This window comes from Mixophyes fleayi, chromosome 1 (assembly GCF_038048845.1).
Source record: "Mixophyes fleayi isolate aMixFle1 chromosome 1, aMixFle1.hap1, whole genome shotgun sequence".
NCBI classification, from domain to species: domain Eukaryota; kingdom Metazoa; phylum Chordata; class Amphibia; order Anura; family Limnodynastidae; genus Mixophyes; species Mixophyes fleayi.
Window position 1 is genome coordinate 18728262 of NC_134402.1, and position 17733 is coordinate 18745994.

Genomic DNA, 17733 nt, shown 5'->3' on the forward strand with positions numbered 1-17733 from the left:
TTGTACTGTATATGCCATAATACAGCAGATAGCACAACACTACTTCGTATTATAAAACATGTAGATTCAATACAGTCACTCACAAGGTAATATGTTGACGTATCTGTTCTTTTCCTTGTTCTCTTCTTTTGAGGCAGCTTCGCACGTAGCTTGGATCGGACAGGCGGGAAGAGCCTTTAAATTCAGAAACACAAAATATCGGAGAAAAGGGGTAAAGACACTGTATTTTGATTCCAAACTGACAAAGGATGCTGTTCCTCAAGTAGCCACTTGATGGCAGTAAAGACACATGAACACAGGACCGGAAAGACCAGCGTTAAATTGGACAGGAAACTAATTATCTAGAGTTAAATAATGCAATGACCGACTAGCAAAGCCTCTCTCTGGTGACATAATCCATTAAGGACTCAAATTAAGCCAGGGAGGAAGTCAGCAGATAAGTGATATTTGTACACAAGGAAGTACTTTACATATCGACACTCTTCTCTCTCCACGCGTTTCTTAGCCATTGCCCATTAAAACTTCTTTTGAACATTAGAAACAATATTGTGCTCTATGGTCTGTAAAAGTGAATGCTGCTGATCTAACAAAAAAGTGTTTACTCGGGTATGGGGGATAAGCACAGTCAGTGGAATAGACATTTACACATCAAAAAAATACAAAGTTACTCAACACCAATGGGACCCCCTTCGAACGAATATTTACACTTGGGCCCTTTTCGCACACTCACATTGAACTCTTCCCGGAACAGCTTGTTGTCATCCGCCATCCTGCGGTTAATCTCTTCCTCCAGCTTGTCGACTGGCAAGGGCGGGTACTTTCGATTGGTGCTGGGCGACCTGGCCAGGAGCGGCATGCTTTGGGGTTCTGTAATCATATAAAGCATCCAATGTTCCTGGGGTGTTTTTTTTTTTTAGAATTTTACGTGTTTAAAAAGGACAATTCCTCTTAAAACTAAAAAAACAAAAAATATAGTTATGGGGAGAATCAGGTGACCCAAAATAAAATCCGATACGTGCAACATTCCTGTCTTCTGCTCGGACAGCTTGCTCAATGTTGTCAAAGCCACTCCCCCCCCCATGTATTGGAAGTTCAGGAGAAGGAACTCTGACAACCTAAACACCCAACCGAACAGGAGACCTATTAGGGGGACACCAAATTCACAGGGAGCCAAGAACAACTTTGTATCTTATTATAGGTCACCAAATTCTACCCAAAACAACTTTTTTAGTTATAGACAGAGTTGGCCTTAAAGTGTCCAAAATGTAGACTACTCATTATCTATAGTAAAAAAACTCTATGCTCATTTGTCCGCTTGTTTTAGTGAAAACCCTCATGATTATAAAGCATTGAAGGACATATGTTAAAAGAGAAAATGTAAAATACGGCTTTAGGTGAATTCTGCAGCCTTTAAGCATCTGCATCACCCACCAAGCGCTTTAATGTCTGCAGGACAATACACGTCACCTATCACTTCCTTTACATGACTTTCCCAATCGCCTGAAAGCAGCTCCGGACAACGGGAATTCTATTACTCAGCAAACACAAGGTTCCAAACGCCACAAGACGGAATTGGTGGAATCTTTCGATAATATTTCAACGTAGCTCTTGAATTTAGTGACTTAATTAGTCTTTAATCATATTTAATTGATTTCTTGGGGTTCTAAAATAAATGGTGAACTCTTGGGGGATAAACACAGAGAGAATTAAGTGCGATATAATAATTTGGGGACCCTAATTGGTCTTGGCAGCTTTTCTTCACATCCCTTACTGCCATGATTGTGGGTTTCAATAATACTTTAGTTTCGGCTTGTACTGTAATAAGTAGCAGGGTCTGCTATATTTTTTTTGGGGGTAAATCTTCAATTACTCCAATATACTACAGCTTGGTCTGGTCCTGTGAACATTCCAATGATCTGAAGACATCATTATAATAACCGTGAACAAAAAATTATAAATATTTGACGGGGAGGTGTAGGCTACAACATCGGACCGACATATCAGATATAAGTAGAGAGAACGAGCCAAGTGGCATTGATGGCTTTTTGGCTGGTGGTGACTGAGGATCCTGTGTGCTACGAAACGGGCCCAATCGCAGCTCCTAAATCTATCCCCTTCTTAGATATAAGTTGGGTCAACGTAAGCCAACGCACACTTCTTTAAAGACACAGCGCTTTTGAAATAGAACCTATTGTAGAAACTCTCCGTATCTCAGTTGACATCACTCAAAAGAAATTTTAAACGAACAATCCTCGCGGAAACGACGCTCACTTACCCATGTCATCGGCTCTGCCGTTGGACAACCTGAACGAATTGGAGTGACTTCCGGCTTGCTTATACTTCTTGAACCTATAGGGCAAGCACAGAAATTGATATTTTAAGAACCTTCTATTGAGACCATTTGCACCCTGCAGGCAGTAACAAAAAAAAAAAAAAAAAATACATAAAAGGTCACCATCTTAGAGGAAACATGTACGTTGTTGCAGGTTATTTATTTCAACAGTTTCAGGAATGTACCCGTCACCTAACAGAGCAGAGGCAGCCACTTTATGAGTGGCCAGAACAGAGGCAGCCACTTTATGAGTGGCCAGAACAGCCAGCCAATCATCTCGCCAGGAGATTATGACATCACAGAGACAAGACAACAGAATATTGGCTCAGACAGCAACATGAGATCACTGTATAACACTTTTTCCTGTGTTTCTCTCAATAGTTACTTAGGTTTTCAATTCTCTGATGGTTCAAACCAAAAAAGTCAGACTTTAGGGAATTCCTTGAAAGCATTATCACCAGCAGAACCCAACAACGACTTACCAAGGATACTACAAAAATACCACAGTAAACAAAAGAAAAAGGGTTAATTATCTGGGTTAAAATGCATCTTCACCTACATTTTTCTTTTGTTTACTGTACTGCACGTAGTATATTCTTCCTATGTGATAGAGCTTTCTATTCTGCTCTCAGAGCTTTCCTGGGATGCCAAGTGATGAATCGTTAGCGCAACTGGACAAGTTAACGCCAGGGAGGACGTATCATTAGAACATTTCGCAGCACCTTGACGATCAGACCGTGTGCTGGACAACTCAAAGTACATGAACGCCTTATAAAACTGCGCAGTCTAACCCAAATGCGAGATTTACGTCCCCGCGTCGTTACAGCTAGCGCGCTGCGCTCGATTTTATCAGGCTATTAGGAGGCTTCATAGCGATGCCAGGAAGACTGGGATGGAAAGGAAAATCAGGAAACTGTAAAAGCAGACTAGTAGGAGACAATACAACGCATTTTAGAAAGAAAAAAACAAAAAAAAACGTACATACTATGCAGTACTTTGCGTACAAAATGTAAAACTAAAAAAATTCCTGCTTCTCGCAGTGCCGAATGGGATCTAGGAAGGCAATTGACGCAATGATTAAGTAAGCATGCTCCATGCAGACCTGGGAGGGAGAATAGAACTCAACTATAAAGGAGATTTCTCATCATTTGTGAACTAGGAGGACAGACACAAGGTCAGGAGAAGCAGCCATCTGGATAATGAATCATTTCCATATTCCAGTTTAAATGAAGAGACTTATATTTTTTTCTTCAAACAAATTACCATTGCTGTGTGCACAATAGTATTGCAAAGCAAAAGGCATAGGAAGTTAGTTACCCTAGACAATACTGCTACAAAGAGATGGATACATTTTCTTTTCTTAATGCATATTCCTCAACTGCTGATAAAACGATCTGCACACATTGGTATTAATCATTATGTGGTGAGAATTCAGACTTAATTTTGATTTGATACAAGCACACAGTAACACAAGTATATATGAAACATTTATGCGACTGGTTTGGTATTTGGCACCAGCATACTTGTCTAAAGTGGGCGTGAACTGATCACACACTCATCCAATCCAGAGAAGCCTTCTTCAGCCAAGCCCACCCAGCTGCTGTAGAGTTCCATCACCTTAACATACTTCATTTCCACCATAAGGTAGCAGAGATGTTAACATTAATTAATTGTGGGATACGAATTTAAGAACCGAAACAAAAAGAGAGATCACTTTGATGCACGTTTCTCCGCGTTATTGATACCAACAATAGGATTTCCAGGGACATTTTGCTGACGTAATATAACCACTGGACACGGACACGCTTTACCGCAGTTGTATTTTAAATAAACATAAGAGTTCAATTTTGGGAACACACAGACAAGACATACAACCAGCAGCCACTTACCTCAACATGTATAGCACGATGATGATAAACACGATAATAAGGAGAGAAGAGAGAGCTACCATGACTGCTATAATTGGGGTTTCATCTGAAACAAAAAACACAATAGGAGTATAAACGTAGAAAACAGCACAAGAAACGCCCAGCGGTCATCTCCAATATATGGAATTTGTCTGCTCTTTGTAATGTAATGAAAAAGCAAATAACAGTTCTGCCTTTTAACACCGAGAACCAACTGCAGAGAGCAGAACTCACAGCAGAATTACATCTAATCCAGAAATCAAAGCGATAATACAGGGAACATTTGGGCATTATCACACAAGGTGAGGTCACGGCTCTGTGACCATCTACATGTGTCATTATTACTACAAGCTCACGCACAATGGCTGCCTACAAGGTGTGCAGACAGCAAGTTTTTCACACACTCACCCCCTTGTGATTTACTGCCCGTCTCCTGGTGCTGCCGAAAGGAGAATTGTTCATCCTGGCATTACTGACGCATCGTGTTGGTAGCAGCTGATTGGATGGCTGCTTGGTCATCCAATCAGCTGCAGTTGACACACGTGTCGACAGTGATGAGATCAACAACTCTCCGATCAGCAGTAGCGGGGAATTGATGGTTCATAAGCCGGAAGGAGAGTATCTTAGAAATTGTGTAATTTTTGGACATGATATAACTATGGCAGCCGAGAAATGCAACACAATCAGTCTCTTGTGCAGCACAGATAAAGAAGTATATCTGATAATGGTTATTATGGGTCCTAGTGTTCTTCACATGGATGGGTCCATCTGACGCACAGCTGCAGGACTCATTAATCCTGATATGGTGAAGTTACTATATACAAAGAGAATATCACAGCTTGATCTCTGTTGGGATACTTTAATAACTATGCACTGACCGGCAGTATATCAACGCGGTTTCACGGTTTACCATAAAAAGGTACAAAATAGATTCTCACCTTGACCTTCCGCTGTTCCATCTGAAAAGACAACAACAAAAGAACAATTACTCAGTAGCGGGTTATGGTACCAGAAGAGTAACCACACACCATATACCAGCATAGTGACCCTGTACTTGGCTAGTATACAAAACAGGCCGCATTCTCTGACGTCAGTGTACAATACAGAGTCAATTGCCAGGTTGATAGTAAACAATACGGAGCCCAAACCCTGAGGACAGTAACGTAATACAGAGTGCATTGCTGGATGGACAGAACACAATACAGAGCTCATGGTCTGGTAGCTTGCGCCATCAGCCTCTGCACATTGGCTGATAGCATCTCCATATCCTCTCCTGCAGCCAATAAACGTTCAGCGCGCAAGAGGAAACTAAACGATACTGGCTGATAAAGGTCAGTTGTCCATTGTGCACGGATTGTTAGCGCTGGAGCTCAGCAGAGGAGTGGAATTAAAACGGGGGCTGGCTGGAAAACGTCAGAGACGCTGCTCAGCAGAGTAATAGGAATATTTAAAAAGAAAAAAAAAAAAGCAGGTAGCCTAGTGACCCAGCCCGGGGGCATGTGCCCCCCTAGCAAAGCCTGGTAAAACCCCAAGACGGCCAGAGCACACCCCAGTGTGTCTATCGGAGAAGGTTGAAGGCCGCACAGAGTGCAGCTCTCCAGCTGCGCCCTATCAATGTTATATAAAGATTTCTTCAACAACAGAAAACAGTCACATTCTACAGCCCTGGATAACACAAGGGGGAGTTTAGTTTGCTAAACTGGTGCCGAGAACTACAGCTCCCCGACAAGTCCGTACTGGTCTACGAAGATAAATATGGAATTCAGCATGTACAGTACAGAAAAAGAAAAGTAAAAGACGATTGTCTTGGACATGGGAGTAATGTGGCCAGGTAGGTACTGATAACGGGACAGCACAAAGGAACATTCATGAGGGCAAAAATGTAACTAACACTTGTGGAAGAATAGTGCAGACACTGGTGGACTTGGTGCAGCCAGTAGACATCATTGCAGTATTTAGTGGCTTTAGATTTGCGTTTACATTTTTTTCTTTTCTTTTTTTTTAATACAAAAACTGTTCTGTGCTCTCCTTTCTGCTATTATATACACCGATCATTCACAACATTAAAACCACCTGCCTGATATCGTGTAGATCCCCCTTGTGCTTCCAAAACAGCTCTGACCCGTTGAGACATGGACTCCACAAGACCTCTGAAGGTGCCCTGTGGTGACTGGCACCAAGACGTTCGCAGCAGATCCTGTAAGGTGCGAGGTGGAGACCTCCATGGCTCAGACTTGTTTTTTCAGCACATCCCACAGATGTTTAATCGGATTGAGATCTGGGGAATTTGGAGGCCAAGTCAACACCTTGAACTCTTTGTCATGTTCCTCAAACCATTCCTGAATAATTTTAGCAGTGTGGCAGGGTGTATTATCCTGCTGCAAGAGGCCACTGCCATCAGGGAATACTGTTGTCAAGAAGGGGTGACAATGCTTAGGTAGGTGGTACGTGTCAAAGTAACATCCACATGAATGCCAGGACCCAAAGTGTCCCAACGGAGCATTGCCCAGAGCATCACACTGCCTCCGCCATCTTGACTTCTTCCCATAGTGCACCCTGGTGCCATCTCTTCCCCAGGTAAATGACGCACACGCACCCAGCCGTCCACATGATGTAAAAGATAAACGGATCCATCAGACCAGACCAGACCACCTTCTTCTATTGTTTCCTGGTTCAGCTCTGGTGCTCACGTGCCCCCAGTAGACACATTAGGCAGTGGACAGGGGTCAGCATGGGCACTGACTGGTCAGCTGTGATGCACTGTATCTTCTGACACCTTTCTATCACAGACAGCATTAACTTTTTCAGCATATTTATGCTACAGTAGCTCTTCTGTGGGATTGGACCTAACAGACTAGCCTTCGCTCCCCACCCCCATCAATGTGCCCTTACTTGGACTAACTTTTTTAATTTACCAATTACTGCATACCGGGAACACCCCACAAGACCTGCCGTTTTGGAGATGCTCTGACCCAGTCTAGCTATCACAATTTGGCCGTTGTCAAATTCACTCAGATCCTTACGCTTGCCCATTTTTCCTGCTTCCAACACATCAACTTCAAGAACTAACTGTTCACTTGCTGCCTAATATATCCCCCTCCCCCCCGACAAGTGCTATTGTAACAAGATAAGCAATGTTATTCGCAACACATGTTTTAATGTTGTGGCTGATTGGTGTATGTCTGGTCAAGCTTAGAACCTTCGCTGTGCGTGTATATTTTAAAAATAAAATTAAAAAGATATACAGGATTTTGATTGGATAGGGAGGAGAGCTACAATAGGGGTTTGGTCACACTGGGCTTATATCCAACTTATGTCAGGTGCTTCCCCAGTTATCAAATAGCGTACATAGCGAGTACTTTCATTTAAAACAGGCCTGTCCAACCTGCGGCCCTCCAGATGTTGTGAAGCTACAAGTCCCAGCATGCCCTTCTAGCTATCAACAGGTTGTCTACTGGCAAAGCATGCTGGGGCTTGTAGTTTTACAACATCTGGAGGGCCGCAGGTTTGACAGGGCTGATTTAAAAGCTTCATGCAGGTAAGACTTAACCCAAATAAAAACAAAGCATGCATAATAATTCATGTTTATATTTAATATAGGTCTGGCCAAAACGGGAGGACTTTGGCGTTCGTTGGTCAGCTCAACAATAACTGCAATATGTGGACATAACATTCCCTGATTTTAATACAGAGCATAGCATTTATAATGTTTTTGGCAGTGCAGTGGAATGTATTATGTATCTCTATATTCCAGTTTAGGTACAACACAGGCTGCAAGGAGATTTGGGGGCATATTCAATTCCGATCCCGATCCACGGGATCGCGCCGGAACGGGCCGCAAACCTAATCCGCGGTACCGCAATAACGTGGATTTTCGTTCGCAGCCCGTACGAAAATCCGCGTTATTGCGGTACCGTATTACCGCCAGTAGTGCGCATTTTCCGCAGTACCGCGGATCGGAATTGAATATGCCCCTTGGAGAGAAGCTGAGCGGTTTCCATGTTTTCACAAGGTCAGGAGACTGACAGGTCAAAAAAAAAAGAAAAAAAAAGAAGTACTTCTCATCAGACAATCACGGTGCGGTATTTGATGAAAGCCGACTGTCAGGACTCAGTGTGACAAATTGGGATGTGAGATCCAACCATTCCAGAATAATTTAAACTTCTCACTTAAAGGGAAATTATTCAAAACATTTCCTCGCGCCAAGCGTAAAGTGTATCCGTCAGCCACACGCAGTGGACACAGCGTGACTGCCAGCCTTCAGTAAATATACCGACTAAGATTTTGAGCTAAGCTTTTCCTGTTACTAAGAAAAAATAAATAATTAAGAGACCAGTAAAACTATTAATTCCTTTTTATATTACTAAATGGCACATTGCATTCACCAAACCATTGGCGAGATGGTCCCTATAGCATTGGGAATCAGCAGTACCATTCAGCAAATTGCTCTTCCAATGATATAGAACATGAGGCAGCGTTGAGGCAGAGAGCTGGAGATATGATTGTAGGTTGTAAAATGCATAAAACAATTCTTCAGCTCCTCTCGCTTGAGTCTCCTATCCCGATCCCAACCTGCAGTTATTCTCTCACACATAGAAACTAAACCAGACGCTTGCATTGTGATCCACCTATCATGTGCCTGGGAATCAGCAGCGTACAGTACATTTACGTTATGCAGTGTATTTGTGATAGACATGAAAAGGAATAAGGAGATAATTATCTCACATTCATGTCCCCCACTCTTCGTTTCGGCTGTGCTCCTCCAGCTTTCTGTCACAGCTCATCTCTCTAACAGTGCTCTACACCGACAGCGCCCAAGTGTGCCGGCACGGTAACGTCGATAGAGGGAGATTTCACTACCATTATAGCAGAACAAAATATAGTCAATGCGTTAGCTAGGGGAGTACAAGTGGCGTCGTACACTATTGTGTTCAAAATCTTTAGATTTCATGAGAATTCCTTTTTCCAAATCAGACAGGCCAACTACAGTTGCCCATCGTCTAAAGGCTACGAGTCCTTATCAGGGTCAGATTAAGGTTTGGGGGGGTCCCAAGAGCAACTAACTTAAGAAGGCCACTGCCAATAAAATTGCCTGTAGTCAGATCAAGTCATGGCCAGCATGACCTGCTAGACCAGGCCTGGTCAACCTGTGACTCTGCAGGTGCTGTGAAACTACAAGCCCCAGCATGCTTTGCCAGTAGCTATCCAGCCGATAGCTAGCAAAGCATGCTGGGATTTGTAGTTTCACAACACCTGGAGAGCCACAGGACGGCCAGACGGTCACTATGGGTAACGGCTGGAGGGTGACCGAGATCTGTCGGAGCTCTGCAGTGTGATAATCAGTCAGTCACCCGCTCTGCTCTCCACACACAAACAGTGCAACTTTGCATTCCCTCTGAACGCTACATACATACAGTAGAAGGGCTCTCAGTACATCGCATGCCAAGACAATGCCCGGATGGGTAAACTGACAATTTAAATCGGGGCTTACTGATGTGTCGCCCGCTTGGCCACCCATAAGCCAATCTTGATCTTTATCATGGACCAATTGCTCGGCCCCCTCAAACTCCTCCCTTACACGGAGGCCAGTTTTTAAATTAAGACCCCCCGAGGGGATGCTTAGGCAGCCCCCGGCTGCTTCCAGGCTCAACAATCATAGTTCAGTTTCCTCCGCTACACTAAACGCCAACAGAGGAACGACATGAAACAGAATACTGTCCTATTATTGGTCAATAGAGTTTGGCTTCTTGTGGTACACTAAACTTTGATTCGCTGCCGAAACTCAGCGGAGGAAACGGAGCTGCTATCAGATATTTACTGCAGAGTAGGATGGCACCTACAGCTGGCAAACGCATAGGTAGAGGTGATTACATGTTAGCCAATGGGGGATAACTATGCAGCTCTGCACTCTTATACACTGAGCCAGGAGGCTCAGTGAAATAAGTGGTTCCTAGTAAACTGAAATGCTGCACAGATTACATTTTTGTAAGGCTCTATGGGTATTGTGTTTGAAATAGTAAATAGCTTAAAAGGTTAAATCGTCTGGCTTTAGATCATTCATATTTGTGTTATCACTGCTCCTCATAGTGGAAGAGAATAATCACACACTACTCCAGACCTTGAGTAGCATTGAAAGACAATTATCACACAAAACACACAATATTATCTCCGTACCTGTTGTACTGCCGGTTTCGTCAGTCGAGACTTTCCAGGTCGAAGTCAGTTCCGGAAAATAGTCAGCAGTTGTTTTCCTACCCGTGACGGGTGCCGCCAAAGTGGTGGTTCCGCTGACGAAACCGACGGTGACGGCAGGTGAGGTGGCGTTGTCGAGCGCCGTGTGATTGTTGGTGTCCAAATCATTGCCGGTGGGACTGTGGCTGGAGACGCCGTCGGTGACGTTAGGCGTAGGTGCCAGAATCACTGCGGCGGTGGTAGTCATTGACGCCGGCGTCGTAACTGAACCATCAGTGCTGGCATCGCTGCCGGTGCTTGGCAGTACGCGGGGGATTTGTTGCGTTGGACCGGATGTCGTGTTCAGAACGGTTGTTGTGGGGGAAACTGTGAATACACCAAGAATGGTAAACGTTCACAATGCACAAATTGTTCTCAGTAGAAACATTTCTCTCAAATAAGAGTACACCCGTTATAAAGAGCCGATTAGCCCAAACACTGGTAATGGTAAGAAAGTATAGGCCAATCCAGATCCAGGACAATTTAGCAACTAGAGGCACTATTGCATTAAAGTCCATTCGGAGCTCTCTCGTCCTCTGTTAGTGTTTAGTCTTGGGCATGTTAGATAAGTCATGTTATAAAATACAGTGTCCCCGCTCACCTGTGGTAACGTTGTCAGCTGCCAGGCATGACAAGGAGCAGGCCAACACAAGGAACACGTGCCGGGAATCCATGGCTCTGAAATACACAGATATAAGGGACAAGAATTAAACAAGGGCTGTCGGACGCCGAACGGATGGTCAACAACTTTATTCAGTTATACCGTTATAATTTTCTGAAAATAAGAAAATAAGTTATGCAATGAAAAGCCATGGGTTTAAAGGTCCAATATTACAGCACAATATTGGTGATTGGTTACCTTCCTGTGTAAATCACGGTTATTACAAGACTGAGGTTGTGAAGGTGCAGTTGGGATAGAGCATGTACTTGCAATCACTATCTCCTGCCATCCCCTTCGTGTATTAGCCAATCAGAACTTGGGGACGTTCACAGTAGCACAGAGTATTTCAGGAGACTGTGTGTCCATTGTGTGGGAGGCAGTCACCTCCCCCCCCCCCCCTTCTCTCATATGATTGAGGACATGTGTCAGAGGGAAGAGAAATGAAGGGGGGTAAGACGAGTAGGAAGACTCGGCTTCTTACACTAAAAGCACAGAGCAGAGATTCAAAGCTCCAATCACAACGATGCTGGAAGATTGTGGTGTCAAATGCACCTCTATATAAACAATTTGTTTTCATGCATTACTCCGTAGTTTTACCAAACTTCCCAATACTATGACCACTAGGTGGCACCCTTCTACCAACACATCCCATACTTCATTTCAGTTTAGCAGAAAGAGCAATGTGCCGACACGGATTCCAAAGTACAAGGATTCCACCTTCTGCTTATCCGACTTTTATAGGGGTATGTTATAAGACAACCAGCCAGGGGACCACAAAGTGCAACAGACGTAGGATCATTCTATGCAGAAGCAGAAGAACATTTTGTACTGCGTTCTCCGCTCAGAGGATAAGGAATGTAGGACGTGAGATACGATCGGTCTTCAACTTCCTCTCAAACCAACATTAGCTCAATTATGGGACAATTTTAATAGTACCCAGCCTGTGACAAGCTGGTCAGCCATGCTGAAAACTGAGACCATGGTACAGCACTGCATTCAGACTCATTCTTGTGGTGCTGGAAATTAGGATTGGACAAAATAGACCAATCAAGTTATCTTTCCTTCAAAATGGAAGACTTCAGGTCTGAACGGTGAAGGCAGAATACATGCCCAGGGAGTGTACAAGTGGTACCGCAGTACAGAAGTATTTGCTAGGCACAGATATGCAACAGAAAAATGCACAACTTTTGCAGAGCACTTTGTGCAAATAAACGTTACTTTTTCACAACAGCGCAATTTTCCACAATATTGGGGAACACACAAAATTTCATCGGCCCAATGTTGCCCCATATTACGCAGCCGTATTAATCATTCACATCAGTCCTTCGTTGGATCTTAGTCTAAATACTCTACCACACAGAGATTTTTTTGGCAGCAGCAAATTAACCTACAAGCAGGATTTGGCGTGTGCGAGGAAACCCACGCAAACACGGGGAGAACATACAAACTACACACAGATAGGACATCAAATATCCTTTTCATCAGAGATGAAGGTGGGGGGTATACGGGGGTATGTCATACCGCGAATCAGGGAAGGAACTAGCAAGCTGTGGGCCCCCCTGTGCAGGGAGGCAGGGAAGAGGGCCCCGGGGCCCCCAACCCTCTGCATCTGCCATGCAGCGGGCCCCATTATCTCCATGGGCCCCGATGCCAATGGTAGTTCCACTTCTCCTACAGTTTAGACCGGCTCTCTAATAAAGCACCAAATTCTCACTGTTGGTGAAGCTTAATATAAAAACTACTGCATTGTTTTCCTGGACAGATGCATAAATCTGACATTTTTCGAAGGCTACAGTCACTAGAATTTAGTCTGAGGATAGGCAATTCGGTTCTTAGCAAATGCAACAATTCGGTAAAGGGATTTAGATTGTGGTAGATATAACATACCACATTACTGAACGTCCATCATCACGTACCTGAAATACTTCTAATGCAGCGTATGAAACGGATTATGCAGCGTTGCATTGGTCTCAAGCCTGGACTCTTATTAAAGTTCATCCATCCACTCTGCAGACTCACCAGTTACCCCCATTGTTTTAGGACAAATCTAATATTTACAAATCTCAAATAATTGCGCCCTAAAAAAAATAAATGTTTTTGATATGGTGCAAAACTCTGCCCAAACTCCGCAACATCAGCACAGAGCTAAATGCAACAAGTGTTACCTTAAAAACTATTTGGACCACACTGGTCCCTCCCTCAGATTACATAGGGGTTTCAATATTGAACCTACGTATATTATATGACCTAGTATTGTGTCTGTGGACTGATCCACAAAGATATCTGGTGTTTTATTAAATGTTTAACACGGACGCATAAAAAAACAACTCAGTCACTCTTCTGACACCTTGTCCTGTCACCGAGTATAATCATTTTCATAGCAGACAGTACAGAAACACTATCAATGGCCACCAACAAGGGCGGGTGAACAGATGGCGGATAAAAGCACATGTAGGAGGGAGGAAAAAGAAAATAACGGACAAAGTTTTTGTGGGTGGAAAAGGAAGTTCTAAAACCACAAAACAAAGAGCCTGCAGCACGGTGGCAAGCATTGATGTGTACATGTATCTTACAAGAGAGTGACCGAGAGTGATCACATTCAAAAGGATTGTTTATAATGTGTCTATTCTGGCACTGTTGTTATAGGGGATGTTAAAGAAAAATGGTGGACAGATCCTGTTGTGCTCAGCTGTTGTTTACGCACAGCAGCCATTTTGTGGACTGAACCAATATTTAGGAGAATGCAGTCATTGGGACCCATTGAGACCACCAAGGCACGTCATAACTTATATTCACAAGGCACTGGTTACTAGCGGCTGCGGTCCTATTCATATTGATGTGGCCGACAAAATGGCTGCCTCCGCAAATGTGTGAGTCTATTGGTGGGGAATAAAACAAGGATATTTGTGTTTGTCAGAAAAAAAACCCGCCATTATTAATAAAGTGCAACAGCAAGACATTTAACCACCATTTTCACGACTATTAATTCACTTGATGGACTTTTAGATTTTACCTCAGGTGTACAGACTCTCAAAAAGGTGGAGAAATAATGTCCTCTGGGCCGATTAAGGGATGTTATAATGTTAAACGGAGCATTTGTTAAACATTTCATGAGTAAGCCGAGGTAGGGCTTATAACCACCGTTTAAATCTATATTGCTTATTCGGTACACAGCAAGATGCCAAGTTAACAAAAGACGCCATTTTGTAGGAGCCTGTGAAGGGTAATTCAGTGTAGAGTGGTCAGAAAACAAATTTACAATAATGCAGCCCTGAGGAGGTCAACTTTGTCCTCTCAACAGCCCCCGAGCGTTCTTTAATCCCCTCTTAAATGTCTGTGTTACCCGCCCACAATTTGTTCGCCCCCAAGGCCTCTGATGTCACTGGTAGAAATGTCTCTGGTCTCCCACAGACACGGTGAATGGAGACATAATTCCCACAATCATCGGCCACCATTGTAATATCCACTTTGTTTCTCCCTCAGACGATTAGTAAGAGGTGCCCAGAACACGTCTAACAAATTGCTGCTGCCGTCTTGGTACCACACGAGGTTTTTACATATGAATGCAAGATATTAAGGGTGGGAAGGATTCTTCGGCATGAATAGTGCACGGTACAATTATTTAAAGCACTTTAAAATTTGCATAAATTAGGGGGTTTTTTTGTTTTTAAATGCTCTCACGTTCCCTGGAAAAAAGGATAGGCAACAAGGCTACATAATGTGGAGAATAATTACGCTGCTGTGTGCAACCACAAATTGCGATTTTAAAAAAAAAAAAAATACCCCCCCCCCCCCCCCCCCAAAAATGCAAATCCTCCATCGGAAACCCAAATAAGTGTAATTTATGCATAGACAAGAATGTGTTTAATCAGTAAGGTGTATAGAATCTACAATACAGTCAGCTCTGGTTCCACCTATTTGCATTGCAAGATCACCTCACTTCATTCACTTCAACTTTTAATGTATTTTTGTCCTAAAATACAGTCTGGCTTTGTTTGATTTACTATTAAAATTATCCCCAAGAGTGAGAGGGGCCTGACCGCTCTCAAATAATCCCATCCTACCAAAATTAAAATCATACTTGCCGACTCCCTGAAAGTCAGGGAGACTCCCTGAAATAGGGGTGCTCTCCCTCACTCCCTGAAGAGTCTGGCATTCTCCCTGATGCTGAGCCAGTACAAGACGTGGTTGGCTTCGCCATCTGTGGCAGGATGACACAGTTCAGAAATTGTGTCCTATGTCCATGTATTGATGCCTATGGAGGTGGTCATTTTCATAGAGACCAAGATTTAATCAAAGGCTGACAGGTAAGCAGGCCCGGCGCTCCCATTAGGCAAGGTTAGGCAATTGCCTAGGGCGCCGGGAACCTGCAGGACGCCTCGAAATGAAAAAAAAACGGAAATCCACGGGGAGGAGAGGAGGGAAGGGGCTATTGAATCTTACCTGCATGAAGCTGCTCCTCTCTGCTCTGTCTTCTCCCCTCCGCTCACTGACAGTGACAGGCCGTGATGTCATCATCACGGCCCGACAGTTGCAGGTAAGACAACATGACTTCAGTAATGGAGACAGAAATGTAAAAGACAATTCAGTCTCTAGAGATTCATTAGCTGCTTTTCTTTACCGCATAGTTGCCTACTCTCCCGGAATGTCCAGGAGACTCCCGCATTTCTGCCCCTCCCGGTTCTCGCCCCTGCCTTAGATAAGTGGCAGGGGAGTCATCTTAGCCCCGCCCCCTGCTGTAATTGGCCAAAATTGTGCCAATTTAGGGGGCGTGGCCAAACGGATGCAATTCATCAAGCCCCGCCCCTGCACGCCCACCACCCCTGGGATCTCCATGATGCCAACAAGGAAAAGTTGGCAAGTATGATTAAAATTCATTTGTCCACTTATATGCAAGACTAGGATTTGTAAACCATACATCTTGAGGCAGACCCCCAATCTACCAAACTCCTCCCATCAGAGGGAATTTGCATATTTGGGGATGTTTCTGTGACTTCAGGACAGACTTTCATGGTATAACATATTAACATGAAACAGGATACTGAAAATCCCTAAAAACCTTTAAAAATGAGGAAAACACCATACCATAGGTTTTTGTTTTTTTTTTAAATCATTTGCAACACCCCTTGCATAGGCAAACCGAGGGGGGGTTTCCTAGTGCCCGGAAACCTCCTCCAAGCCTAAGGCACTGTATAATTGAGGTGGCTGGACCCTGCCCCCGCTTCACACGGCTCTGCTTGAAAAGGGAGAGCTGCATGCACCTAACAGTAGTGCACGCAGCATTGACCATGTATATTATGGGGATAGGAAGAGTTGCAGAGCAGCCAAGCACTGTCCAATATTATAGCCACACCCCCATGCATGCTGGTCACGCCCACTGGTGGCATGGAACCCCCCCCCCCCTCCTCCTCTAGAAATCCTGTGTTTGCCCCTGCCTTTTATAAATCAAAAATACATTATGCCTTATTTATAGAGCACCAACATATTCTATGGCGCCGTACAACAGGAAACTTTATTTAGGCACATCAGTCGCTGCCCGAGGGAAGCTTACGATCTAATCTTACACACGGGTCATTTTAAATCAGAAGTCAATAAATCTATGACGGTAGGAGGAATTACACACAAACACGGGAAGGGGATCTAAATTCCCCACAGACAGCCCCCCCTCCCTGATCCAACCACCCACAGCCACAGTGTAAACAGACCGCAGCATTACCCACTGTGCCGCCTCTCATACATTTTACTAGTATGTCTACTGGACAGATATATAACTTAAGTATAAATTATTCAGCATCATGACATACTTTTATTACAACATATCTGTTCTTGGTGAATAAAACCAGATTATTTTTATACCATACTTACTGCTACAGTTACCATCTTATTACTTTCCCGGTTTCAAAACGCGTTGTGTTCTATTTATTGTGTAAAGTGGCCGAAAACAGGACAACTTTGTAAATAGTTGTCACAAAACTATACAATATACAGTGAGCTCCGGAACACTGGGAAAATACTCTTAACAAACTCGTGTCAAAAGGCATTTGATGTGTGCTTTTACTAGCGTTAAAAACTAACTCATGTCTAGGTGGTTGGGCGGCCTAAGGCTAGGGTTTCCTAGGAACATTTTTCTGAAAATAAATTTTTCCCTCGCCAAGGAATAAGCACCATAAACTAAAGAGAAAATCTCTTGTATTTATATTGTTTAAATTGCAACTTCTAACCATGACTGCTCAATATAAGATATAGGTTTCAGTCATTCAGCACAGAGGTCAATATATACATGTATTACATGTTATTAGGGGCAGGGATAATGACACAGACCACAGGTTTTGGAACACAGTGGTAGTACCACGGTACCATACCAGGACAGTACAGTGGTTAGCACTTCTGCCTCACAGCACTCGGATCATGAGTTCGATTCCCAACCATGGCCTTATCTGTGTGGAGTTTATATGTTCTCCCTGTGTATGCGTGGGTTTCCTCCGGGTGCTCCGGTTTCCTCCCACACTCCAAAAACATACTGGTAGGTTAATTGGCTGCTATCAAAACTGACCCTAGTCTGTCTGTCTATTTAGACTGTAAGCTCCAATGGGGCAGGGACT

The 17733-nt window shown here is 43.7% G+C and overlaps 1 protein-coding gene across 2 annotated transcripts in view; it reads right to left on the bottom strand.

Annotated features, from left to right (window-relative positions):
• Positions 1–17733, bottom strand: part of PTPRA (protein tyrosine phosphatase receptor type A) — a 125467-nt gene that overhangs the window by 23852 nt on the left and 83882 nt on the right. For both annotated transcript variants that reach the window (XM_075190654.1, XM_075190734.1), the window contains exons 3-9: positions 11072–11148; positions 10414–10797; positions 5178–5198; positions 4222–4306; positions 2276–2349; positions 731–867; positions 84–174 (exon numbers count right to left, since the gene is read on the bottom strand). In XM_075190654.1, the coding sequence (XP_075046755.1) occupies positions 84–174; positions 731–867; positions 2276–2349; positions 4222–4306; positions 5178–5198; positions 10414–10797; positions 11072–11144 (865 nt within the window). In that variant the 5' untranslated portion in view covers positions 11145–11148. The remainder of the gene's footprint in view (positions 1–83; positions 175–730; positions 868–2275; positions 2350–4221; positions 4307–5177; positions 5199–10413; positions 10798–11071; positions 11149–17733) is intronic.